At 37.5% G+C, this 25,899-nt stretch overlaps 1 protein-coding gene across 10 annotated transcripts in view; it reads left to right on the top strand.

Moving 5' to 3' along the window:
* The window catches only part of SRPK2 (SRSF protein kinase 2), a 144,805-nt gene that overhangs the window by 108,013 nt on the left and 10,893 nt on the right, over window positions 1-25,899 (top strand). For all 10 annotated transcript variants that reach the window (XM_080575350.1, XM_080575348.1, XM_080575353.1 and 7 more), the window contains 7 exons: window positions 4,972-5,078; window positions 10,083-10,248; window positions 12,446-12,471; window positions 13,991-14,237; window positions 14,844-15,332; window positions 20,181-20,281; window positions 20,373-20,480. In XM_080575350.1, the coding sequence (XP_080431476.1) occupies window positions 4,972-5,078; window positions 10,083-10,248; window positions 12,446-12,471; window positions 13,991-14,237; window positions 14,844-15,332; window positions 20,181-20,281; window positions 20,373-20,480 (1,244 nt within the window). The remainder of the gene's footprint in view (window positions 1-4,971; window positions 5,079-10,082; window positions 10,249-12,445; window positions 12,472-13,990; window positions 14,238-14,843; window positions 15,333-20,180; window positions 20,282-20,372; window positions 20,481-25,899) is intronic.

The following is a 25,899-nucleotide window of genomic DNA, read 5'->3' as shown; positions in this document are numbered from 1 at the left end:
CTATTTTTTGGCAGAGGTTTTAAAGGCTTTTCTTCCTATGCTTTGAGAGAGGGAGATAAATAGAGAAAGTAATATATGTGTTTGAATATTGTTCTTAGGGAAAATCTGGGGTCTATGAATACGTTTGACTTTTTAGTTGAACTAAAGGGAGTTGTCTTTGCTAATTGTATTAGATGTTTTAGCAGCTTATTATATTACTGTCCTTTCATTTATTGTTACAACTGGTATTTATTTGCATGCTTGTGTCTCGGAGGCCTAATAACAGACTTCATTATTCAATGTATCATACTACTGAACAGAGACAGTTGTTGCTCTAGAGAGCTTACGACTAAGTTGATTTTGGTGATGTGCCTTCAGTCTTTAGCAAATTAGGTGAAGATGCTCTTCACTAGCTCTAGTCCTTTAGGAGAGGAATCTAGGAGGCGACCTCCAGTGAATTTGAAAGCCCATTGGAAAGAATCCTTCCAGGGAGAAGTGTGCAGACGGTTTTCATCCTACCCATCTGTTTCTTGACATCAGTTAGCCTTTGGATTTGTAATAAGTGAGAAAAGTGAGTATAGGGACAAGTATTCTCATGTGCAGAATGGGATTTTAACAGCTTCCCCTTCCTTCCATTTTACTTTGTTCCCTGTTGCTTCTTCGGTCAGCTACCTTGGTAGAAAACTACTTAAGTGTAGATGAAGTCAGCACAGTCTGCTTTTTTTTGTGGGTTTTGTCTTATCATCACATTAATGTGAATTAAAAGAAACTATACAGTTGCTAACAGTCATTTCAAGTTGACTATAAACGATCTGTGATCAAAGAAGTTGTTTAACACAACAAGGCAAGGAACCCTGGTTGGGATTTCTCAGTGCTCCTGGGCTACATAAAATAGGTTTTCATCTATGAGCTGAAATGCTTGCTGAGAAATACTGCATAAATATCTCTATCGTCTAACTGTGTTCATTAAAAAATAATGTCACCAAAGCACTTCAGCTCTTCAGTTGACAACTGTGCTATTGAAGAATAATTAAAGTTATTTTTAGAAATCAGAGATTTTGACTTACTGTTTTCATTGTAAAACACTAATATGAAATGGGGAGTAAGAAAATGTATTCATACCTATGTGAGGAAGTAATCCTTACCTGTTTAAGAGAGCAGTTTCTCACTAACATTTTTATGTTACTGATGAGATTCACAGGTAAGTAAACATCTGTATTAAAGATAAAAGCTGTTTCTGAGTATGAAGAGTAAAGTTTGTTAGTGATAGTATATAAAAGCATATCCAAACTTTTTTGGAGATACAGCATGTAAGTTGACGAAGCCAAAAGAGGTCATGTATTAGTGAAACATATGGGCTCAGATAGCTTCGTATTAGTGGATTAAAACTGGATAGCGGACACTGATTTATTCTGTTTCAGTTTTACCTTAGTAGATCCTTGACTAGGTCTGTCGAAGTCCTAGTCACCAGTGAAAATATGATAGCAAATATCTTCAGCTTTGAGATTTCCTGTAAACAGTTTGTGCATCCTGAATCACATTGCTCATTTGATCAGAATTTGGTTGTATTGGTTATTTGATCAAGTCCTTTTTTTTTTTCTAGGGAAAAAAATCTTTGGTGTATGCTCTTTCAGGAGAGAGGGATCAATAACTTTTTTTTAACATTCTGCTGCTAGTGGTTTCCATTAAAAAAAAAAAGCCATTTTAGTGCTGCAGTAGTGTTACTGAGTTGAACAGTTTGAGAGAGAGTAACTTGAGAATTTTTCCTGCTGATTTGTTTCTGGCGTTCTTTGGGCAAGTCACTAAATATCTGTTCCTTGACTGTAAATTAAAACAACATATGCTTCATAGAGATTTGATTATTGATTATGAAATACTTTTAAAAGTTAAAGTAAGACAAAGGAGAGGTAGATGGATCCTTTAGATGGCCAATACCACAAAATGTTGTGGAGCTTCCAAGTAGGGGAGCTTGTCAAGAACCGTGTAGCACCGGGCTGTGAGTTTACAGAGCCACTGCCGTGGCTGTGTGTCTGAAAACAATCATCCTTCTCCTAGGAGCTGTGAGAAGTGTTTATATACATGTAGATTTTAGCAATGTGTGCTATGCTACACTAGGCTGATAGGTTTTTTTAGCTACTTCTACATTTTAAAAAGACTGCAATTATGATTGTTTTGAGGAAATAACAGAATTCCTGAACTTGGGCACTGTAGTATTTTCAGTAAGTGTAGATTGTTACGTTTATCTGCACTGAATACCTATTAGAGCCTTAATAAATGATTGAGGGAAGCATTTTTTAATAAGAAACTCAGATGATCACATAATGAAACAAGTGCTTGGAGATACAAGTGAGAAAATAAAGAAGGAAACATTCCTGACATGACCATGTATTACAATAATTGTATTAAATTTATCTTCAAAGAATATACAGCATTAATTGAATGCCACAGGGCCTAAATGCTGCCAACCCAGAAGCTACTGAGATGCATCCAGATATGCTCTGTGTTGGTACCAGAGCTTTATGTTATTTAGTTTAGCTAGTCTTTAAACCTCATCAGATTTCTAAATATTCCTGTACTGTTTGTAGATAAATAGGTAGTTACATGCACAATTCTAGTCAAGAAAGAACAGTTTTAAGTACTTAAGGCTTTCAGCTGATATATGTTTGTTATCTCTCACTTTCACTACTCTGCTAAGTTTCCCCCTTTCAGATATTCTCCAGACTCCCTTCAAAGAGCATTTCATAAGAGACATGTATGCAGCATGGGCTTCAGGTTTCTTTTTTTCTGAAGGACTTTTTGGACACACTCATCTGTCAGGCACTTGGTGCTGTGGGATGATCCTGGGGCTTGCAAGGCTGGCTTCCTGATAATTAATGCACAGCTTTCCCCATGCTTTTCTTTGTGGACATGCTGGCTTGCAGTTAACGTGCTTCAGGTCACAATAGTGAATCAGACAACTGTCACATTTTGACATATCTTCTCCAAATACTGAGCCTCCTGCTTGTCTTTTCCCCTGCCCACTTGCCTCCCCAGTACTGAGCTTGGGTTTGTCAGAGTCCTCCTGGTGAAATGCTGCAATCTTTTCCAGGTATACCTCACTCCTCTTTCTTGTGGCTCTCCCTTTCTTTGTCTACCTCTGCCATTGCTCCTTGCATCTTCCTTCTCTGTGTCCTTCCCTTTCTTGCCTCTCAGCTATTCACTTCCCCACATCCCTTCCTCTTCTGGTTACTGGCAAGGCACAGCAGTCCAGTAAAAACAAGGAATGGCAGGAATGTGCACTGGAGAGTCTGCAGCAGCAGTGGTCTGAAGGACTGTGGGCGGGTGTCCTAAATTTCATTTAACACTGCAGAGTCTTGCCTTTCAGAAATGTGTGTTGCTGTCTTTCTGTAGCATTGCAACTTCCATGCGTGGGCTCAGTTAATAAGCCCTGTAGTGCTAACGTTCTCTGCTCATCCTCTCTGATTCCTGTGTGCTTTACTAGTGACTTCTTGTCGTCGGATGCTTGTATGGTAAAATAACCCAAACTGTTTCCTCTTCTGAACGGAACAGAGTTTTATAATATGCTGAGTAGGCTGATTAATATGATTGGGAAATGACTATTCATGATCTCTTCTAATACAGGAGTTGAGGAACATCAAGTGAGAAGAATATGTAGCAGCAATCAAAGTGAATCACAATTCTTCGCAAAGTACAAAGATCAGTCTTGAGGGATTTTATCTTTCAGTCTAACTCCATCTTCGGGATGGAGATTTTAAAATTTCACATAGCTTTATTCATATGGGTTAGGTGCTTGAAAAGGATGTAAATGATAGACCCATAGGCAAGGCAAGTATCATTTTTACTCAAGTTAAGACATTAAGCTCATCACCACGACATTGGTTAATAAAACATTGATAAGTTAGGTAAGATTTCTCCCCTAACAGTATGCTTCCCTGTGAATGGTCTCTGAGAAGGAGAGAATCTAATTTCCGTCCATTGAGATCTTCCTGCAGAATCCATCAGTTATTTCATTTTCTGCTATTTGTATTGCATTATTCTGTGCAAGGTTATAGTGTCATGTAGTTCAGATTTTAACATTCTTTACATTTTCCAGCGATGGTAAGGTTATTCCCAATTTGTGTCTGAGGGTTAAGTCAGTATTGTCAAATTGTATAATTTCGTGCTGGAATGTTATGGATGCTAAAACCTGCAATTAACTTGAATATTAGAATATTTTCGTAATAGAAAAATAACTTACCCAGGTGTATTAGGTGTAGAAGCTCTAACTTACAGATCCCTGAACCACAAATCACTGGAAATTTATACATCTTGCTCTGTTCCAATACTCTTCCCTGATTATCTGCTATTGGCAGATAAGGTCGTGGGTCAGTGAAACTTTCTGGCATTCTTTTTTTTTTTTTTTCCATATTGCTGCTTCTGAATTACAAGTTGTCTTTGTTCCTAAATTCTTTGATTGTCGTTATCCTCTGTAGTTAAAACTGTAGGTGGTAAGACATCCATTCTCTTCCTACTTTAAGTCTTCGTTATCAAGTGTTTTTCAATTGAGCCTAATCAGAAAGATATTTAGTGTGGTTCATTTTTAAAACACTGTTGCTGCAGTCTTCTGTTGTTAAAACGTTCTATTCATATCACTTAAAAATTATTAGAAACTAGATGTAGTAGGACAAATTAGTACTTTGAATTGTTTCAAAGAAAACAAAAATGATTTTTTATTTTGCACATAGCCATTTCAATGTTCACCCTAATGCTGTTGTTACATTTAGAAATAACAGACAAGAATTGCATCATTAGAATGTTTTAATTTGGGCACTGTTCTTGTAACTGTTCATATACAATTGCAATGTAGTACCAAAGCATATACCATTTTTTGCTCAGTTAAGGGGGAACTTTTTTCTTACAGAATGATGATTGCTTTAGTCAATATGCAAACAAATGTTTGTGGTTCATCTTATTAACAAGTTTATTTGGAGATTATCCTTAATCAAATCCCAGATGTCTGTATGGTCTTCGAAGTACTTGGACATCATCTCCTAAAGTGGATAATCAAGTCCAATTATCAAGGCCTTCCCATCCGTTGTGTAAAAAGTATAATTCGACAGGTAAGATTTGCTAATGTTTTAATTAACTTCTTCCACCATTGTTAACAGTTTGAAGGTTAGAATGGTGATATTTCAAACGAATTCTTACCAATGGTATCTGAGATAAGATAATTTTATTGGTAAGGTTTGTAAGAGCCTTTTCCTTGGTAGCCTGCGTTTCTCCTTTCTGTATTATTTTTACCAAGATATCCCACTGATAAGGGAGTTTCCTGAGATGTTATAGAAAATAAAAAGCTGAAACAATGAGTCTTTTTCATAGATGTAAGAGGATTCATATTCAATTGCAGTTTTGGTTAACAAAATCATCAGTATGTCATGCTTCTTAATAAGCTGTTCTGGAAAATAAAACATCAGAACATTGGGAAATAATATATTGTTATAAAACTGAACAAAAGATTTATCTCTGAAAAATCAGTTCTAAAAGAAACTGTTTTTTGAAAATTAACTACGTATATTTAAATTCTTGTAGAGTCAAAGGCCTAACCAGATGAAACAGTTCAGAACATTTCACTGGGAGATATTCTTTCAAAATATGTTCCCTTGCTGTAGCTGTGAAAACCAAATTGCTGAGAGGTGATCTTAAGGAGAAATAGTGTCTCAACAAGGAAAAATCATACATCTCTGCGATTATATATATACTGTTAATCCATGTGTAGTTAATACCTACCAATGATCAAAGAAATATTTTCAGTTTGTCACTTAAGTAATTTGTATGGCCTTTCACCAGCATTACCTCTATTTTGTTAATAAGCTGTCTATGGAAGTAGTTATTTTCTTTGAAATTTTTATTATATGTCATCTGGTGAATATCAGCCTCTCAGCTCTTTAATCAGAATTAGCCAAATACCCTGCCTGACAAAGCTGTTAGGATGGAGCTGAAATTGTAGGTCCCTTAATTTCTGTACAACCAGGAGGCTCGGGTGCTAGAAATAAGGAGCTGTACTCATGCAGTGCTGAACTGAGCTGCGTGCTAAGGAACAGGACTGTGTATTTGCATTAATATGTGCGTATAAATATTCCCTGCTTCTGGTAAACTTTGTAATTTTTTTTTGTTCAGAATGTTTTCAGTTTGGTTGCTCCATTGTCCTGGAGTTTGGCCAAAACGTGGGAATTTACAATGTACTTTCTTTATGCACTGGCTTTAGCAGTAAAGCCGGATTTAGGAGCTCCCTCCTGCAGTTTACTTTTACCTCTGTTACAATGCCTGTTTGCAGAAACAGGAATGGATCCAAGCTGATTCCTTTTTGACCCAGCTTCACAGCATCTTTGTTACCAGGCTTCTGTAACCTAGCAGAGGAGGACTTTCAGGTGGGGTCTTCAGGGACGGTGACCAGAACCCAGTGAGAAGGGAGATCAGCAAGGGATGGATTTATGGAGGAGGCTCTCAGTTTTTCCTCAAATTGTCAGACTGGGGACCTGTCTCGAGTGGCATTTTACAAACGCATAAAGCACGGGAAAAAAATGAGCTGGAATTAGAAATCCACGTGCAGTTGCAGAGCCATTGGGAGCACAGAGGAATAGTGGGACAGCTCAGACACCTGGAGTGCAGCAACAGGCAGGTAAAGATGCTTCCAAAAGGATGGGCAGGGATGAGTGGTTGAGCTCATATGCACCCACATTAGTACGGGTGTAGGCAGCAGAACTGGGGCTCTGTTTTTAGCCCCTCAGGATTCTGTACAGTTTGGGGCTCCAAGTGCAAGATGTTGGCTCACTGAAGTGAGTCCGGTGGAAGGCCACCAAGAGGATTAGGGAGCTGCAGCGTATCATGTATGGGAGGACTTGGGAGAACTGGTTTGTTTAGTTTTAAGAAAAGGCTAAGAAAGGTGAAAACTTTCTGCTGTCTTTGGCAAAGAGAGAGAAAATGGAGCCAGACTCCTCTGGGCAGTACCCAGAGATAGGACAAAAGGCAGTGCAGGTGAGTTGCAAGAAGAGAAATTCTTGTTACGTATGAGGAAGAAATTCTTTGCAGTGAGGGTGGTCAGACACTGGAATAGGTCATGGTATGCAGCCTGCATTCTGGGAGATAGTCAAAAGTGAACTGGGTCGGATCTGATTTTGAAATTAGATTCAGCTTTGAAGCAGGTATGACTTAGATGGAGAGGGTTTCAACAACATGATCTCCTTCCAACTGAAATTGTAAAACTTGTGCCATGCATGTTTTAAAAACTTGTTTATGAAACTTGAATATGAAAAATCAGTTATTGCACTGGTGTTCAGGAATAAGCCATTTCATTTCAAAAACTATTATAGTTCCATGCTATAATGAAAAAGAAATTTTGTATGCTACAAATCGGAAAATATTTTTGTTCTTTTTTGAGTACTTTTGAGTACTCAGTTGGGACAAAATTAAGGTTTATTTTAAAATGCAGCTGGGAGCTGAGTTTCTTAGTAAGAAATTTCATTTCAATTTTAAGCAGCTTTTTTTTTTTTCCCCTGGGGCAGAGTTATATGAAATGTCATCCAAGAGATGACCCTATAGAATTGAAAAAGGGCTGGCTGCCACACTTCCTTTTTTGCAGTGAAGATGGTTGGCAGTGCAGATTTAATTCTGGAATCCTTATTTTGGGATGTAAAATATATAGCATCAGTCTATTTTAAAAGGATCGTGTTCTGAAACAGAAGCTAAGACCAGCATCATGTAACTGATCAATGAAATTTTTCTCTTTTGCTTCGCATCTACAATATAGTAAAGAATCTGTTTAATGTGTTAATATGATGTGGCTCCCTGAATGAAAAAGAAAGAGAAGAAAAATGAATCTTAAATAGACACTGTGGATGATGACAAAGAGTTTCTTGATGTGAAACTAACCATGTGACATTTACCAGGGAAAATACACAGTTTTGTAATTCACGTTTGTAATTATAATAACAGGAATTGTCCTGTCTTTTCAGAGTCACACTTGTAGTATACATTTCTTTACTGGTTTAGTGGTATAATACACTTCCAGTTTTTGTGATAAAGCAGTCTCATCCACTTTTTAAGATAGCTAAGAGCATTCTTTCTAATTATAAAATTCTAGCGGTATGGTCGTTATGGTAAGTCAAAGAATTGATTGTATAAGAATTGATTTTAAAAAATAATGTTTTCTGTTTTACTAAAAAGGAATCTTCAGCCAAAATGAAAGAAAAAGCTGGACCCCTAGCACACGAGAGGGGGAAAGGCTATCTTTATAAAGCGGGTAACAGCAAATCTATTTTCACATAAATTCAGTTTGTGCACATCGCAGTGGAACAGATACTTTTTCTTCTGAATGTTTATGGCTTTTCATGTACTGCAGAATTTTGTCCTCAGATATTTGATGGTAATTTCTGAGATGCTCTGTACCATAGCGATGGAGGGAAAAGACTATTGTAATCAAACTTTATGTTGCTGTTGCTGCTGCTGTCTTTTCTAAAGATTGCAGTCACTTAGCCACTAACTACCTTCTTAGAATAAGCCGATCTTTCTTTAACATTTCTCACTTTGAGATGTACTGCATGTTCTTTTGATTGCTTTGGCAAACACTCAGGCATAGTTTGGATTTGCAGGGGAAAAAAAACAGGTTGTTAAGAAAGCAGCAGTTTCTAGGTATACCTTTGGCAGCGATGCTGAGTCTTGCTCGTGTGAACATGCAGTTTTTATATATAAAGAGCATGACGGAAAGCTTTTCAGAAAGGTTGCTATTCCAAGCCAGCTCCGGAACAGGAGAAAGCAGAGCCAAGCACTTTGAGGTGTTTCTGGGTGTAAGCATCATACGCATGCAACTGTTTTTCTCTTACCCGAGCTACCTGGTGTGCTGTCTGGACATACCTGTCTGGAACTAGCTCAGGACTGGGTGGTAGACTCATGCCTTCGTATTCTGTTACTGCTATTTTGAACCAACACACTTTGCTTTGAAAGGTCACCCTAGCGAGTTTGGTCTTAAGGGATCCTGAGAGCAGGGAGGTTAGCATGTGCTGATTTATTTATACAGTATCTGGAATGGCAGGCTGTTCCTGTAGCTGAGGCTGGAGGTCTATTTCCTGCTGCAGAACGTTCTTTAAAAATTCAAAGAATTCTTTTAAGTGGGGTCAGTTAGGTTTCTGGGTTTTTCTTTCTTTCCTTTTTTTTTTTTTATTTACAATATTTATGTAGACTATTTTAGCAATAGCTTGGTTTACCCTCTTATCTTATCCTGTACTGATTAATTGCAGTAATTGACTTGTGAAAGTAATTGTGAAAGTCAATTACTTTTTTCAAGTCTTTTATATTATGCCTAGGTCTCATCTAAAATACTTCTAAAACCACATGAGCTGTTGTATTTCTGTGCTAGTCAGAATCAGAGACAGCTTCTTCATTGTGTAAAAATTCTTTTTATTTTAGTCCCAGACGACATTTTTAAGACTTTGGATATGCAGGTTTGATATGATTGAGCAGAATTTGCCTCCAGAGAATAGGAGAGACTAGTGGAAAAATTCATGTAACAAATGCAGGTAGACAAATCCTTATGTGACATATTGATCACATTAAAAGCTGAATTACTATTGCAATTCTAAGGAAAATTATAGTTAACATTTCATCCAAACATTTCCCTTCTTGCTTTTTACAATAATCAGTTGTTATTTATTAAGTCCGGGTTATTCACAAAGCAGATTTAAGTTATAGTATGTAGGACTTCCGGTGGGTTTTTTGAATAATAATCTTTTAAACAATGAACCAGGGAGAATCAGTCTTTCTGACTGAGCAGCCTGAATTCTTTTCCAAAGGAAGACCTATCGAGCTTTTTTTTACATGTGTGCTGATCACCAGAAGAGCTCTTGGGAAATAGAAGTCTGAGAGCAGCTTGTTGTCATCAAGACCATTCAGCCAGCCAATATCTAGCTTACGGACGTCTCTGGAACCGGGTTTATGAACTAAATAAATTATCCTGGCAGGCCACACATGGACTGCTGGCAATAGTTTGAACATCTCTGTACTAACACTAAATACACGTAGCTTGCTCTGGCTAATAAAAGTAAGTTTCAAAAAATTCCTTTTGCAATTAGGTACTTCAAGGTTTAGATTATCTCCACAGCAAGTGCAAGATCATTCATACAGACATTAAGCCAGAAAACATTCTGATGTGCGTGGATGATGCCTATGTTCGTAGAATGGCTGCTGAAGCTACCGAGTGGCAGAAAGCTGGTGCTCCTCCTCCTTCTGGCTCAGCAGGTATGATAGTATGTTTAAATGCAATTCAGTAAATTGGTCTCTATGAATTAATGCTAACAGTTTTATTTAATGAATATTAACGTTGTAAAGAATTGCATCTGAAAATGTACATCTAGTTCATTCTTATTAATGCTCTGGAAAGCTAAAAAGGAATGCCTTTTTCTCAGTTTTGCACATTCAAGTTTTTGGAGTCCCTGATTTATCGGAACAAAGACTCACTCTGCAAGCTTTAATGAGGTTTATCTGCAGTGAAGCCTTGCATCTTTAATATTGACAATAATTAATAATCTTATCTAACTTAAGTGTCTAGTTCTGTTAGAATTTCATCAGTGTACATTTGAAATTCTCTGCCTTCTCGTTGGTTATAACTTATGCTCAGAATGCCATGACAGCTATTATGGCCCATAGTTTTCCATTCTTGAAAACAGAATTTATTGCACCTGACTGAATTTCTGATAAGTTCTTATTCCTAGCTCTGAATGTGAAATACTTTGTTAAACTTGCCAAGAACGGTGATGGGAACAGTATGTTACGTTTAGCTAGGAGAAACCAAAATAAAGGACCTCACAGCCATTGGTAAAGACAAGCAAAAAGGCAGTGTGGCTTTTCTAGTGATCTTTAGTAGCATGCTTGCCATTTATTTGGTAATCCAGCACATCAGCTGCAGGCAGTGGAGAAATAATATTTAAAGACCTTTGTAAAGACCTTTTCCTTTTGTTGGAAAATACATTATAGATTAAAATCATTGAGATATAGTAAAAATACCTTCTATATCAGGAACTATTGTGGTCAAACCCATAATTTTTTCCACTGTAGCCAGTTATTTTCAGACTTTTAAGATTTCCTAAAGCACTTTCTTTTCAACATCATTTTTTAGACTCCGTCTTTGATTGAATGTGATTTTTTTGTCAAGCTAAAAATGATTGTGCTGTTTCACAGTATTATATATGTTAGATATGTTGACATGCAAAAATATATCATTAATATATTGTATTGAATTTTACATACTGTGTGATCGTATAGCTAAAGGCTGTATGTTACTTGTGTGGGAAGTAACTTGGTTTTCTTCATGTAGCCCTGATACTGCTTCCTGGCATTAAAATAAACATTATGTTAAGGAATACATTGATGGAATTCTTATCACAGTTTGTTCTTAGCAAATTGCAATTAAATGTATGACTTTCCACACAGGAGCTGAAGATGTGTTTTCTTTACAGCTTTTCAAGTATAGGTTCTGCATAATTGCACTTTTCAGAGAAGTGATGATACTCAAGTGTAAGAATTTTTTGAAAACATTGCTCTTTCAGGGATGTACAAGCGTTGGTTTTTTTTCCCCTGAACTTAGCAGCAGGAGCAGAATCTATTAGAGAACTCTCAACTGTCTCAATTTTTCACTTTGCATTTGTTAATTGCCATATGCCTGTGAGTCTGAAGAAGTTTGTGAGTGGTTCTCCTCCCCCGTTCAGTTCCACTTTCTCACTTTTACTTTGCTCCTGTTTCCCCTATTAGGTTATTTTTCTTTTTTCAATTATTTGTTTTTTGTGTGTGTGGCTTGTATTCTTTGTGCATTTTTGCAGTCGTTACTGTAATCACATCAGACCTAGTCATGAATGGTATCCACCTGAGACATGCTTAGGAAGAGGTACACACTGGAGATGCTTTTTCTGTGGTGTAGAGCTTTTTGCCACAGGCACTTATTCATACTTACAATCCTATCAGAGTACTCCGCTTCAAAAGGCAGGAAATGTGGATATTTGACTTTCCTGTTCAGTGTGACACAGTGGTCATCTGTGTTGAGTCTCCCTGGACTATTTAAAAGCTATCTACACCTGATCAATCAACTGACTGCAAACGTTTCATCAGTGACTGCTATACAGTCAACTAAAGCTTTCTGACCACTACTGTTTCAGACTTCCCTTTTGGACTTTTGTTAACTTCTATTAACCAGCCACAAAAGAGTGAACAGAAATTAAAGCTAGCTCCTTCCAATGCCAGATGCTCTAATGGCGACATCAAATGATTTCAGGCAGGAGGCACTTATAAAGAGCATAGGAAAAAAAAAGGATATAAATAAGATTTTTAATCATTGCTCTATAATTTCGTTCTGAATGTTTTCACATAATTTCTACAACTTTCTGCTGTTACAGAGTTGTTCTTGTAAAAATGTATATTGAAAATTGTTTTGTTTTCTTTCTAGTGAGTACAGCTCCACAACAAAAGCCTGTAAGTATTGGTATATAATTTGAATTAACTATATTATTTTCTGTGTTTGTGGCAGTAACTATTAGACTGTTGGTAGTGTCTACCCTTTTTAAAAGCTTCCTTTGAATAAAGCTTTTATGTTTCAGAAAACATTTTTCTTTTAATGTCTTTGGCCTTACCAGTTTTCAGCACATGTCTCTGATGGAAATTCTCATAGACTTACAATTCTGTAACCGTGTCAAAGGAAGTTAAGCATTGCCATTTTCATCTCTCATGGAATAATCCATTCAGTTCAAATCCTGACAGCAATGCATGCATGCACTAAATATCAGGCACTGCAGATAGCTTAAGGACTTCAAGGCCTTAATCAGCCAGATCTTAAAAAAGAGTTTTTTTCGTGAGGTTTGAAAAATCTTTTTGCCATCTGCTTATAGCAAGGAACCACTAATAATACAGCTGCTTAGTATACCTAAGGTCAAACCTGCTTTCTACATCTGTGTGTACAAAACCTGTATATAATTTAAATAAGCATACAACATGTATGAAAGTTAGTAGGATTATCAAATTAACTGTCTGATTTTGACTGTCATGTAGTTTGTTTTGAAGATAACAGAATTTATAAATAAACCTTTAAGAAAAGGATATTTCTCTGTGTTCCCTGTACTTCATTTTTGACTTGTATGAGGATTTCTTAGTGGTATCTGAATGATGAATGGAAATTGGATAGAGCTAATTTATCAAGGAGTAAAATTAGAAGTCAGGATTCAATTAAAATATAATAAATTGTTTCAGTCTTAGCTCAGATCTCTTGATATTTTTTTTCTTTGTTGTTATACCTGGGGTTGTTAGTCCTTATGTTATATAAAATGTGAAACTTTTCATGATGGCCATCTGTTGTTTGTGATTCATATGTTTTGGACCAGAAAGGAATAATAAAGCTGCTTTTTACAGGGGAAAACCTGAACAGCACAGTGTTTATTTAAAATTCTTTACCATTTTCAATCTCTTTGGGTTTCTCGTATAATTTTTCTCTGCATACTTTCGCTGAGCATTTTACCTGCATTTTACAGAGAGAGAGATCATGTATATAGCTTATATCAGATAAGCATATAAGATATAGCAGATGGGATAGCAGAATATCTTCCACGTACAATCATATTATCTGTTGATCTAGATTAAAGTTTAAAATTATTGTGCTAGTTGAGATTAGAGGAATTTTAGTGTCATCTTAGATGTATTTTGCTCTTGTGTCTGGTAAACAACCACGCAAAAATATATGTATAGCTATGTAAGATTTTGATAGTTGTTTTTTTTTTTACTTCATATAACCCTGGTTATACGAAGGTTTTTCCATATATAAAATGGAAAAAAAATACACAACACAGTATATTTACGATATTAATTGACATCCAGTATTTTCAAATAAAAAGTAGTTGTACTGCATGTTTTTGGTCTAAGATGTCTTGAGGGGAATTGTTCAGTTTTGATTTTCTTTGTGTTGTTTTTTTTTAATTTTATTTTGGTTTTATTAATACTTCAGGTTGGAAAAATATCCAAAAACAAAAAGAAAAAACTGAAGAAAAAACAGAAGAGGCAAGCAGAGCTGTTAGAAAAACGCCTGCAGGAAATAGAAGAACTAGAGCGAGAAGCTGAAAGGAAAAAAATAGAAGAAAATGTAACCTCAGCTGTACCATCAAATGAGCAAGAAGATGAGTACCACCCAGAGGTGAAACTAAAAACAGCTGATCTAGAAGAGGTAGTAGATGAAGAACCTGGAAATGATGATGGTTGGTGTCATCTGCTTTTATTGACCTAGAATTTACTGTTTCAGAGGCGAAAGTAATTACGGTATTGCATCTAACACATTGAACAAAGTTGCCAAACAAAAATTCTTGTTTAATGTCTGTGGTTTGGAGCATAATTGTTAAGGTTTAATTCCTTTCTAGCTCCTATGTTTTTCGTCAACTCTTTACAGTTCTGACAGAGATGTAATACTGTCTTTTTTTTGGTTCTGTTTATACTGTGAATTTTCTTGCCTCTGTGATGAATCCCTGTTTGACGTTGACAGAGTTGTAGATTTGTAGTGCTTGCTTTTAAAATCACTAATCTTCCATTCATAACATTCTTCTCTTCTGAAATGTTCCCTCAGTTATACTATCCTGAACCACTTCACATTGTTCTTTTTTGTTTGTTTTCCAACAGCCCTATTAGATCCTTCTCTTGCCTTTAATTTAGATTTTAAAGTCTTTGCGTGTTCCAGTGATATTCAGAATTGCCTTGTGTGCTGTGTTGGAAGTCAAGTACTTCCTGAAGAGTTAAAAGTTAGGAATGCCTAATTTCAAAATGATGTGTTGATATGTGATCTAATATGTTGCTCATTAAAAAATTTTCAGGGGAGGCAGAAGATCAGGATGAAAAAGAAGACACAGAGAAAGAAAACACTGAGAAAGATGACGATGTCGAGCAGGAACTTGTCAACAATGACCCTACAGACCCTAAGTGGATAGAATCCCCCAAAACAAATGGCCATATTGTCAATGGCCCCTTCCTATTGGAACAACAAATTGAAGATGAAGACGAGGAAGAGGAAGAATGTCCAAATCCAGAGGAGTATAATCTTGATGAGCCAAATGCAAAAAGTGATTACTCTTATAGCAGCTCCTATGAACAGTTTAATGGTGAATTGCCAAATGGACGTCATAAAATTCCTGAGTCACAGTTCTCTGAATTTTCAGCTTCAGTGTTCTCTGGGGCTCTAGAGTCTGTAGCTTGTGGTTCTGCTGTTTCTGAAGGATCAACTGTAACTGAAAGAGAGGAGAGCAGCCCATCTCATGACAGGAGCAGAACAGTTTCAGCTTCAAGCACTGGAGATCTGCCTAAAAGTAAGCATTCCTCTTGGTGGCATATACATGACCTGAAGTCTTTTGGAGCTGTAGGTGATGTCTGATTGTAGAATGCGTAATGGAAATGGAAAAAAAAAACCCTTATATAAATGTTTTATCTCTGTTCAGTGAAGTTTGTATGCAAAATTTTACCTTTTTTTTTTTTTTAAGTGAAAATTCAGCACCACATCTTATGGGTAGAGCATCACATCTTTCAGTAGTGTGAAAGCACCTTTCAGTAACAAGGGGAGGACTCTGTCAGACCATTTCCCTTGCTTTAATTGAACAGTAGATCTGGAACTTCTCTGTGATGTTGTCTTTTCTTTACCTGTAGCTGAAGTGTTTTAAATGTTTTTAGTTTCTGGGTTAGTGCCAAACCTACTAATGTCCTGGCCTGCTCCCTGCTTGACTCTGAGGAGTGCCCATTGAGAAGATGGTGCCCATGTTGCCAGCCTCTGCAGTCAGAAGTGTGTGCAGGCTGCTCCCAAATACTCGCTTTCCTAGACACTGCCCAGACCTGGGCAGAAAGTGGGATATGGGGTCAGATCAGCCATAGTTAGGACTGGATCATAGCTGCGGCACACTACTGGGAAACCTTTTTCCATTGCCAACTAATTTAATCTTCTTGGCTTTGTCTAACTCTGAACATTCTGGTCATTGAATATTACATCATGTGAATGCCCAGTCCAAATTATCATTATTTTAAATTTAGAGCTTCATCTTAGAAGACATCTGGCAAAAAAGGCAGTGCTGATGTCTAGAAATGAAGACGAGACTTTTAAGTTATTTTGGTCCCAAAGCATTTTGGTGAATTTTGACCTCCTGAGACCAAGATTCAAGGAAAAGAAAATATATTAATTTTGAATGACTTTAAGAAATAATAATAATAAAAAAAAACTTTGGTTGGAAATTGATGCATCTTTTGCCTAGTACCATGGGCTTTGATTAAAGGGTGGGGGGGAGGCAAATGTGTGGCATAGAAAGGCAGTGATTAAGTTACAAAAAATCTGTAAGTCTCCTCAAAGGCAGTGGCTCAGCTAAGCATACTTTACGTAAATTGAATGCTGTTTTGTGCATTCTGATCTGGGAGTTTGATAGATGCAGCCTGGAACACAGCACAAAAGCATTCTTGATCAATTTAAATAAATCTGTCATCTTAAATTTTAAGAGGAAAGCAAAACTGATTTTTTTTTTTCTGCTGTAGAACTTGTTCTTAAGGGTAGTAGATCAGTTACTGTAGGTGAATTATGTGCATTGAGCAGTAGGAAAGAGAGAAGGAAGATGACATTTGCCAGTAAGCATTATTCACACAGCTTAAGGCCAGAGGTGATCGTGAGATCATTTAACCTGGCTCCTTTTTTAATAACAAGGCAATAACGCACCTATCTAGTAAGCTCAGAAAGCTTTGTTTGGCAAAAACTAAACAACAACAACTACTATTGATTTGGACAAATTAAAAGATGGAAAACAAAGAAGTATGTTTGAAGTTTTAGAAGAACTGTAACTAGTTTGGATTTGTCTAGTTGCGGCTTCTAGCTTCTTGTTATATCTTTTCTCAGTCATATTCAAAAGTTCTTTAAGACACACTATTTTCATTCGTTAGTAGTTCTTTTCAGTTTAGGACAGTTCTTCTCTCAAGCTTTTTGGTAAATCTAAACAAGATGATTTTTTTTTGTCTCTGTAAGCCATGTTGCCAACCCTCAACTCATGATGGCTTTTCTGTATTCAGCTTGGGTTTGGACATTTACATTTTGGCCACCAAAACTGCTCAAATCCAAAACTTTTGTCTATAAATCTTGTTTATAGAAGATGTGGAAGGTGAAATCTTGGTTTCTGTGCAAAGAGCTGGATTTTTGCCATTGAATTAAATGGCTCCGGAGTATGACCCATAGGCTTTATCCATAGTGTCAGTGACTAAATGATAAATATATGGGTTTCAACTTCAATAAAGAAAATACCGAGAGGCTAAATCTGTAAGCGGATAGAAGAAAATGAGATAGCTCGGGAGAAGATCGCCAAGCCTGCGTGAACATTGTCCCAGATGAAGTTACTAAATTTAAACAGAGCTGTATTCAGAAGTACAGTAGAGTGTATTTCCTCATTTAAGACTTTAGAAGAGCATTTCCTGCAGTTTATTTTACAGTCTGACTAAATCGGGTAACCTGTAGGTAGGTAAGAAACGTGAAATGAAATGCAATTGAGTAGAGCTGTATTTCTGCAGGAGGTCAAGACTCAGGCTAATAAATCCTCCAGTCTGTCTCCTTATGCCCCGCTCCCCCTAAAGGCTCCTAGATGCTCGGTAGCCAATTTGTGCTGCTGGCAGTGGATGGGCAGGAAGCCTCTACTGCAGTTTTCCTGGGGTGACGTGTAAAATCCTCCTGCTTCCCCAAAGTAAAGCTGCTGTTGTCATCACAGGAGCAGCTTATCTCCCCAGCTGGAGAACCAAACCTACTTCATTCCTCCGTCATCTTATCTCATCAGGAGCGGTTTACGGGCCTGGTGAGCAAGGGAAGTAGAAATCAGTAAATACAGCCATAGCTCACTTCTTCCTCAGAAGGAGGAAAAGCTTGGTGTCATTAATCTTAACAGCACCAGTCATGGCTTTAAACAGTAATAAAAATGATTAACGTAGGTAAGGAAGAAGAAAGGTATGACACTTTGCAGGCCATTCAGGCTTTCTAAAAAGTGCTGCTTTTTCACTATGTCTTTAGTACCCTTTTCTTGTATGGACACAGAGTATTTGCTCTTCTCCATGTAGTTATTGCTATACATTCTTAAGTAGCGTGGTCTCATCTTAATTTTTTCAGGATACTTGCTTCATTCAGCGCAGACAGATTTGCGTTCCGTGGCTGAGCAACTATTTTTTTCAAGTTTCTATCTTTTTTCATCTTTTCTTTTTTTTTAAGTTTACACTGTGTGACCAAATGCTCTTAGGACAAATTTATCAGTTTCCTCATGACTTCCCTCCTTGTTCCAGTGCTTGAATGTTTACTAAGTATATTGTCGTGGTGTGACTGTGAGAAGAGGAGGTGATATTTCTCAGCCTTACGGAACTAGGACACACAGAAGTGAAAATTAGAAATGCTCACGAAGTTTGCACTCAGGTTGAGCTCCATAGGATGCTTTTTGAGAGTACTTGCTAAGAAGTACACTCCTTTTGACTTCAGTCAGCTATGAATGATTAGCATTTGTCAAAATCAGAATGCAAGGTCTCATTCATCACTCACAAAACACGGGACACAAACTCACTGAGTTCAGGAGAAAAACATGAAGGTGTAGGTACTTGGCTGTTACCTTTTCCAAGTTTCTCTGTTAAGGGAGGTTGAAGAATGCTCTTTCCTAATGTCATACTCAGATATCTTACTAATGAGGCATTTTTTTCCCTTTATTCTCCTGCTTTACTTACTGCAACACTTCACCTTCAGTAAGATGTATGGGAAGGATTTACTCAGCAATATCTTCTTTTTCTCCAGGGCTACTGAGCTGAGAAAGGTCTTGTTAGTTGTTGAATAATGCATGTGATTGTGTTTAAAAAAAACATACTGCTATGCAGCATGCTCTTAAGGGAAGACTTCAAGTTAAGATTACTAATTCCTGACTTTTAAGTGCTGGAATGCAGCCTTAATATTCTCTCAGTGTATATTACTCTTATGCCCTATGTTGGTGCTTTTTTTTGCACCGGAGTCTTGGACTCCATTCCAGCTATTTTAGAGGACTGTTTTCTTGACATCACAGCCCCTTCTACCATTTAGTCCTGCCATCTTCTTTTCCATCCAGACATTATTATCATCCCTGATTGCCCATTCAGATTTTTTGTCCCAGTAGCTCAAGATCTTCATCTGATTTCAGTCACACCTAACTCACCCTGTTAGACTTCCTCTCTTTTTTCTCCTTGTCCCACTTACAGTGTATTTTCTTTTTCCAATTCCTATGCCAGTTTAACTGATCATTATACTGGATCCCCAGATCCCTTTCTTATCTAGTATCTTACCACCCTTTCAGTTATCTTCATATCTTACCACCAGTTTCTTGTTTAGTTTTTGTAGCTTTTGATGAAGCAGCTGAGATGATTCCTCTGCTGCTGTCTCATTTGTGATGCCTGTTTTTTTCTTCCCCATTCAAATCAACCTGCTTTCTTTCCCAAGCAATTTAGGAGCTAGTGGGTGGTGGTCTGTCAAAACAAAAAAGCAGCAGTCCTGCACTGTCAGGACCCTAACGTGTGTTAGGGTCTCCAGTGTCCCAGGAGCCTATAAAGATTGCAGGATTAATTGATTACAGTTCTGCCATTTCACTTTGAATCATGTTCAATGCAAACAGATCCTTCAGAGAACTTTGATTCAGTGCTGAATGATCTGTGAAATGGATAACTGTACGCTAGGCTCTGAAATTATACAGGTTTTAGTAACTCTTTTTCCCAATGGGGCAAAATAAAACAAACAAAAGTAGGCAGACAGTATATGCCTTAGTCAAGAATGGAAGTGCTGGATTTATTTTCTTAACCAAACTGTTCTAAGAATGTATCTTTCCTGTGGAGTTCTTGGAGTTTGAGATTTAACATTTCTGTTACGGAAACACATGCACTATTTTTGCTTAGGAGCTCCTTCAGGTATTTTAATAATGGTCATATGGCAATTTGTTAATAACGCAAACAATTTGCACTTGAAATGTGTAAGGATATTTAGAAATCAAGGTAAGAAATACTGTTTACGTTGCTTTAATTTCTCATAACATTCCGCAAATGATTGTGATGTCTTCAAGGTATTACAAAACTGGATCAAGGCAAAATTGCTTATGGAGAATGAAAAGTATGTTCTAAATACTAACTGTTTTGCATTTTGCTTGTGTTAGCAAAAACTCGTGCTGCTGACTTACTGGTGAATCCACTGGACCCAAGAAATGCAGATAAAATTAGAGTTAAAATTGCTGACCTGGGGAATGCCTGCTGGGTGGTAAGTATCAGGTCAGCTATGCAGCCTTCCTACTTAGAACAGTCCTTTTTATTTCTCATTTTTCCTGTTAACGTGGTTCTTTCTGTTTTAGCATAAACACTTCACAGAGGACATCCAGACAAGACAATATAGATCCATAGAAGTTTTAATAGGAGCAGGTTACAGTACACCTGCTGATATCTGGAGTACTGCATGTATGGTAAGAACAATACAATACGTATTCTAAAACCTCCTAAAAAAACTGTCGTTTATTTACTGAGGGATCCTGATGAGGATGGTTCTGACATTTTGACACAAATATAATACTATAAATTACGTACTCTCAGATAGCTACTGATGATTGTTCTCTTTTATTTCAATATTTTAAGCACCCTTAATCAACAGGAAATACTTTGGAGGAAGTTTCTAATTTTCATTTGATGCATTTTAAACCTGCAGTCTAAAATACGCAAGTTTGAAGGAAAATATAGGTATATTTTAAATGTCAAAATCTAATTGAAATCGTACGACTGCATGTTTCCTTCCTGTCTTAGAATCTGTGCAACTCTTCGCTGTGTTTCCATTCCTTTTTATTACATAAAGTAGCAAAATACTGAAATACTTTAAATTCTTGCCACCTTCAGTGAAAACATTCATCAGATTTGGTTTGCAAATCACAGCTTTAGATTCTAAACTTGAAGAGATGGAATTTAATTTATTAGTAAAATATGTGGTAATGTTCTGTAGAATTAGTTTTAACACACAGTAAAACTGAAATGATATATTTTTATAGAGTAGGAAAAATGAAAATAACTTTTTGAAACATTGATTCTGTTTGCAATCTTGCTTTGAGGACAAGATACATGCATTTTCTCATTAAAGATAGTTTTGGAAATACATTTAGAAGTACCTTTGTCTATTTTAAAAGTGAAAACTTATTCAAATCTTTATATTTTACAAATACATGTCTGAAAAGAGTAAGTGTGTGAGGAGGAGGAGAACACTTAAATACTAGACACAGTTTGCAGGCGTGGGTGATGAGAAGAATTGCAGAACTGAGAGGGAGAGGAGGAGGATTGAAAGGAACATAAAATCCTACAGATATTATAAGCTCAGCAAGCCATGTGTTGGAAGTAACTAACCCATAAGTAAATTTGCAAGTATGTTTTCTCTGGAGTTTAATACTAGCTTTTGCTTTAGTACACAGAAAAGAACATCCATTTCTAAATTTACTCTTCAGTTTTGAGGCAAAATGTAGAATTTTTCTATTACATTGAAAATGAAGCATAGAGAATTTTCCACAGTTTTGATCCTGAATTCTGTGAACTCTTTAATGAGTCTTCTCTTTGTCTTCTCGTAGCTATCTATAATATTACTATAGGGACTTATCATTCCTTTTACCTGATACTCTGTTAACCTTAATTCAACCCAATACCTTTTTATGGTGTTGAATACTCTGTATTCTTCCTTTAAGGTTGTACTGATTCAACCTGCATCCTGCTAATTGATACTTGGTGTGAGTTGTAAATGACTTTCTTGTTCCTTTTAAATAGAAAAGATATCTTTGGAAGGGCACTAGCTACTGACATGATGTATGAGTTCTTATCACATATTGTAAGAACTTTTATGTGATTTTTAAATAGTTGTAGTGACTGGATGAGTTTTGAAAAACTGTATTGTACAAGAGGAGATGAACATACAAGCAAATATTGGGCTGTTTCACTCTGTGACAGTCATCCTGGCCCTTACACTCGAATTCTTTTTCATGTTATATAGGCTGTATTGCTTTCTTCGTGCAAGTCCTTTCTTAAACTCACAAAAACAAAACCTAAAGAATCTCTGCCACTTGGGGTATCTTAGTTCAGATTCACAGTTAGGTATGGAATTTCATTATTTTCATAAGAAAAATATAATTCTGCTTTTTTCATATGTAAGCTTTAAAGATAGTAAAGCATTTGAGGCAGGAACACTAGAATTCTCTTCCATCTTCTGCCACAGATTTTGTATTTTTGCTCTTAAAAATACTGCAGAAACTTTACAGTCTTACAGCACTGACATACGATAGTTGAATTCAGTTATCTTCACTGTACAAGTGCAGTCATGTAGAAGATAGAGATCAGTGCCTTAAGCTCACCCCAGAAATTCATAGTTTCAAAACTCCTTGGGATCTGCTTTCATTCCGGAGTGGTTAGGAAGTGGGTCAGAGCAGTGTAAGTGCTCGTCCTGAATCAGAGGGAATACAGCTCGGAGGTAGGTACTAACCGAACACCTTAACTGTCTTTCTGCAGGACTTTTAATGTGCTGAAATATTAAAACATGCAGAAACATGACTGATGCAGAACTGCAAACTCCCAATTAACTTATTTAGGCCATTTTTGGAAATCATGATTTGATTATCTCCAGTTGCTGTAGTATCTAAGAACAGTGAAGTTCTGGAGCGTTTTAATCCCATGAGAGTCCCACTTGCTTCCTCAAGTCTGGATTCTCTGTTGTACCTAAGTGTGCTTCACAAAATGTCCTCCTTGGTTACTTTGCTCTTGTTGCCTTATTTAATTCTGGAGTGTTTACTTTTAGCTGTATTGTCAAAGGGACTGTCTGCTGGAGCTGAAGGTGGTATTTATTTTGATCTGACTGGCTGAAAATGTGGCTGAGGTATTCTGTTAGCCATGCTGTCTAAGACTTCAAATTCAATGGAGAGGAAGGTGATTCTCCATCTCTTTGAAATGTTGCTTTGCTTATATGGCAGGTCCAATGTCATTAAGGACATTTCGGAAGCTTTGCTGTGCAAAATGAGTGGTCCAGCAGCATTGCCATTACTTTTTTCTGCACGATATTCCATGCCTCCTTACCTTGCCCAGTGTGATACCCCCGGGCACACAGGGTGTCCTACCAGCTCACCCCTGTGCTACCAGCATATGGTATTTCTCATTCACTGCCTGAAAAATAAATAAATAAATAAAATGGGTTGTCTATATCTTAATAAGTGACTGTAAATCTGAGGTTGTGTTCAGGGTAAGTAATTCACCTGATCATTTCACTGTTAGAGATGTTTGTGACTAGTATTGAGCACCTGTTCTGGAAAGGTGAGTTTGGCTTTGTTCTGGGAGCTGTGACATAATTACAGGTTCTGTCTTTCCTTCTGATAATGATTTTGACTTTGGCTAAGCTTTCTTGTCTCAATTTATCTACTGAAAGATGGTGCACATCCATTTAAAAAAATAAAAACGGGCCTTTCTTTGAATTAATTTAGGGTCCTTAGAGTTTCTGTGTCAGTAGCTGACATCTGTATATGTTCATACAGCACCTCGATCTTTTTGTGTCTCTTGGTTTGTAGGTTTTGTGGAGGACTACTGGAGTGCATAGGGTCAGGCTTCACCTGGCATCTTGGTCTTGTGCTTTATCACTCTCCATTTGAGCCTAAGGCCTTTTTCATTGCCTGTTGCTTGCTAATGAAATAATCTTGCTCAGTGGGAATAGCATTGGCAAGTAGCAGAGCTGCTGGCTCTTGCATTGGTTTGTGTTTGTGGCATTAAGCGTTGCTGTCAGGCATAGAGGTTGTGGTGTATCACAACAGTAGCAAACTCTTTTTTCACAACGCCATTCATCAGCAGTTTTAATTGACCTTTAGTATTGACAGTGGAGATGGTGGTGATGTTTTTTACAAAGCAAACGATGGTGCATTGTGCAGGCAAAGCGTCTGTGTCCATGTGTGCACAGCAACTTGCAGAGCACTCCCCTTATGAACCTGGCTTTTAGGACATGCTGTGTTGTGTCTGCGCAGAGTGCTCGCATTAGGTGGGCTGTGCCAGTGCGGGTTGGCTGCATCTAGCCACCAGCCCTGTGTGTTTGATGCAGCTTCCTAGGAGAGAACAGTCACATTGTATTTAGATTATACTCAGTACGATGGAGTCAGAGATTCTGATCAGGATTAATTGTGCTGGAAGTCTACACAAACAGAGTCATGTAAGGACTCTACCCAAATAGCTTATAATGTAACTGAAGCCGGGTAAAAGAGGGAGAAGTAACTCGGTGCTAAAAACCTTACAGCTCCTTTTCTTATGGTGTTATGTCAGTGAATAAGTAGCATTGTAAGCCAGGAGCCTGTGGGCTGAATCTTCTAATTTTAGATGATTCAGCATGGCTCAGTTCTTGTGCCCCAAACAGGATAAGTACCTCTTTGAATCAGATTTGAAGGATGAAAGGGGGTATTCTCAGGCCAGTACCAGTCCTCTGCTCAGGTAATCTGAATTTTAGGGTCTTAAAGGGGGCGGGGGAAGATAGCAAGGAGAAAACAGGATGAAGCATCTTTGGAGGCTTATGCATGCATGATGTGCTGTGAAGCTGATGAAAGAAATTAAATGCAAGTGGGGTTTTCAAGACTATGACAGAGGAGTTTGCTTGTTCTCTGATGAGCAAAGAAAGCAACAAAGTGTAACCATTTTTTTCCAGACTTTTAGGGACCTTAGCATGAGTAATTGTTGCAATCATTTGCTGCACAGTTACATATTTTGCTAAGGAACTTGCACAGTGCCTTTTTTTTTCTTTCAACAATGTGGCCAGTTTAAGTGGGATTATCAACTGCTCTCATGCAAAGCTGACACTGGAAATCTCTCTTCACAGTTAGTGTAGTCTAGAAAATACTATGTTCCCTTGCTGTACTAAAGCCTACTTTAATTATGCCAACAGGGAGGTACATTTCTAGTTTTTTTTTTCATTTTCACCCAAAAAAGAAGCAGATCTGGATCCAGCAGTGCCTTTGACAGGACTGAAACCACCCTTGATCACTTGACTTTATCAGGCTGAATTTCCTCATTTGCAGTACTGAGAGAGTCTCTTTCTGCAGAGCACAAACTGAGCAGGCACCGCATGATTTAACATCTCCTAAATCTCCAAACCCACGGAACACAGTGCCCCACTGCTGCTGCCAGGAAGTGCTGGCGAGATAAGGGAGTTAGCACTGGTCAAGGGCATCCCTTTGTGCTGCTCCTGGAAATGTCTGCAAGCACCATGATTCCACCGCTTTTCCTTCATGCTCTTTGGATTGGAGACAGGAAAAGCACCTGAAACGATGAGTCTCATCAGCTGATCGTGTTGTTCATTAGGTACAGTCTTGTTTTAGCTGCGGGGAGGAGATGACTCTATCACAAGCTAGGACATTAACAAGACAATATTTTTTAGCACGTATCTGAGGTGGCTTTTGTGGTGAGCTGTGATTCCTGAAATATCTTCTTTTTGTAATGAGAACTCGCTAATACATCATAGCTGTAGACCGTCAGGAAGTCCGAGAAGGAGAAGTTGTACTTGGTGCTTTTTCTACCCGAAGAGAATAGGAATGATTAAGGAAATATCACCTTTGTATTGGTGATATTGGGTGAGAGGAAAAAGGAGGCAAGCAAACAGCTTTCATAGTAAGGGGGAATGCTATTACAGCTTATGGGACCAGGCAAGCAAGCTTACAGTGATGTTTGTTTTCTTTTTTATTAAGAATAAGCGGAGTGTAGTAACTTCTACACACATTTAACGTAAGTGCTTGTTGTTCAGCCCCCAATTTAATTCTTTGCATAATGTCCTCTAACGAGGAGCGGGGAGGTGACTCTCCTTAACTACTCTTTGTGTTGTCAGTGGGAGAAAACAGCCGT

This window comes from Anser brachyrhynchus (assembly GCF_964034855.1).
Source record: "Anser brachyrhynchus genome assembly, chromosome: 1".
Taxonomy (NCBI): Eukaryota; Metazoa; Chordata; class Aves; order Anseriformes; family Anatidae; genus Anser; species Anser brachyrhynchus.
The sequence above is the reverse complement of the archived record's forward strand: the minus strand, read 5'-3'. Positions and strand labels throughout refer to the sequence as shown.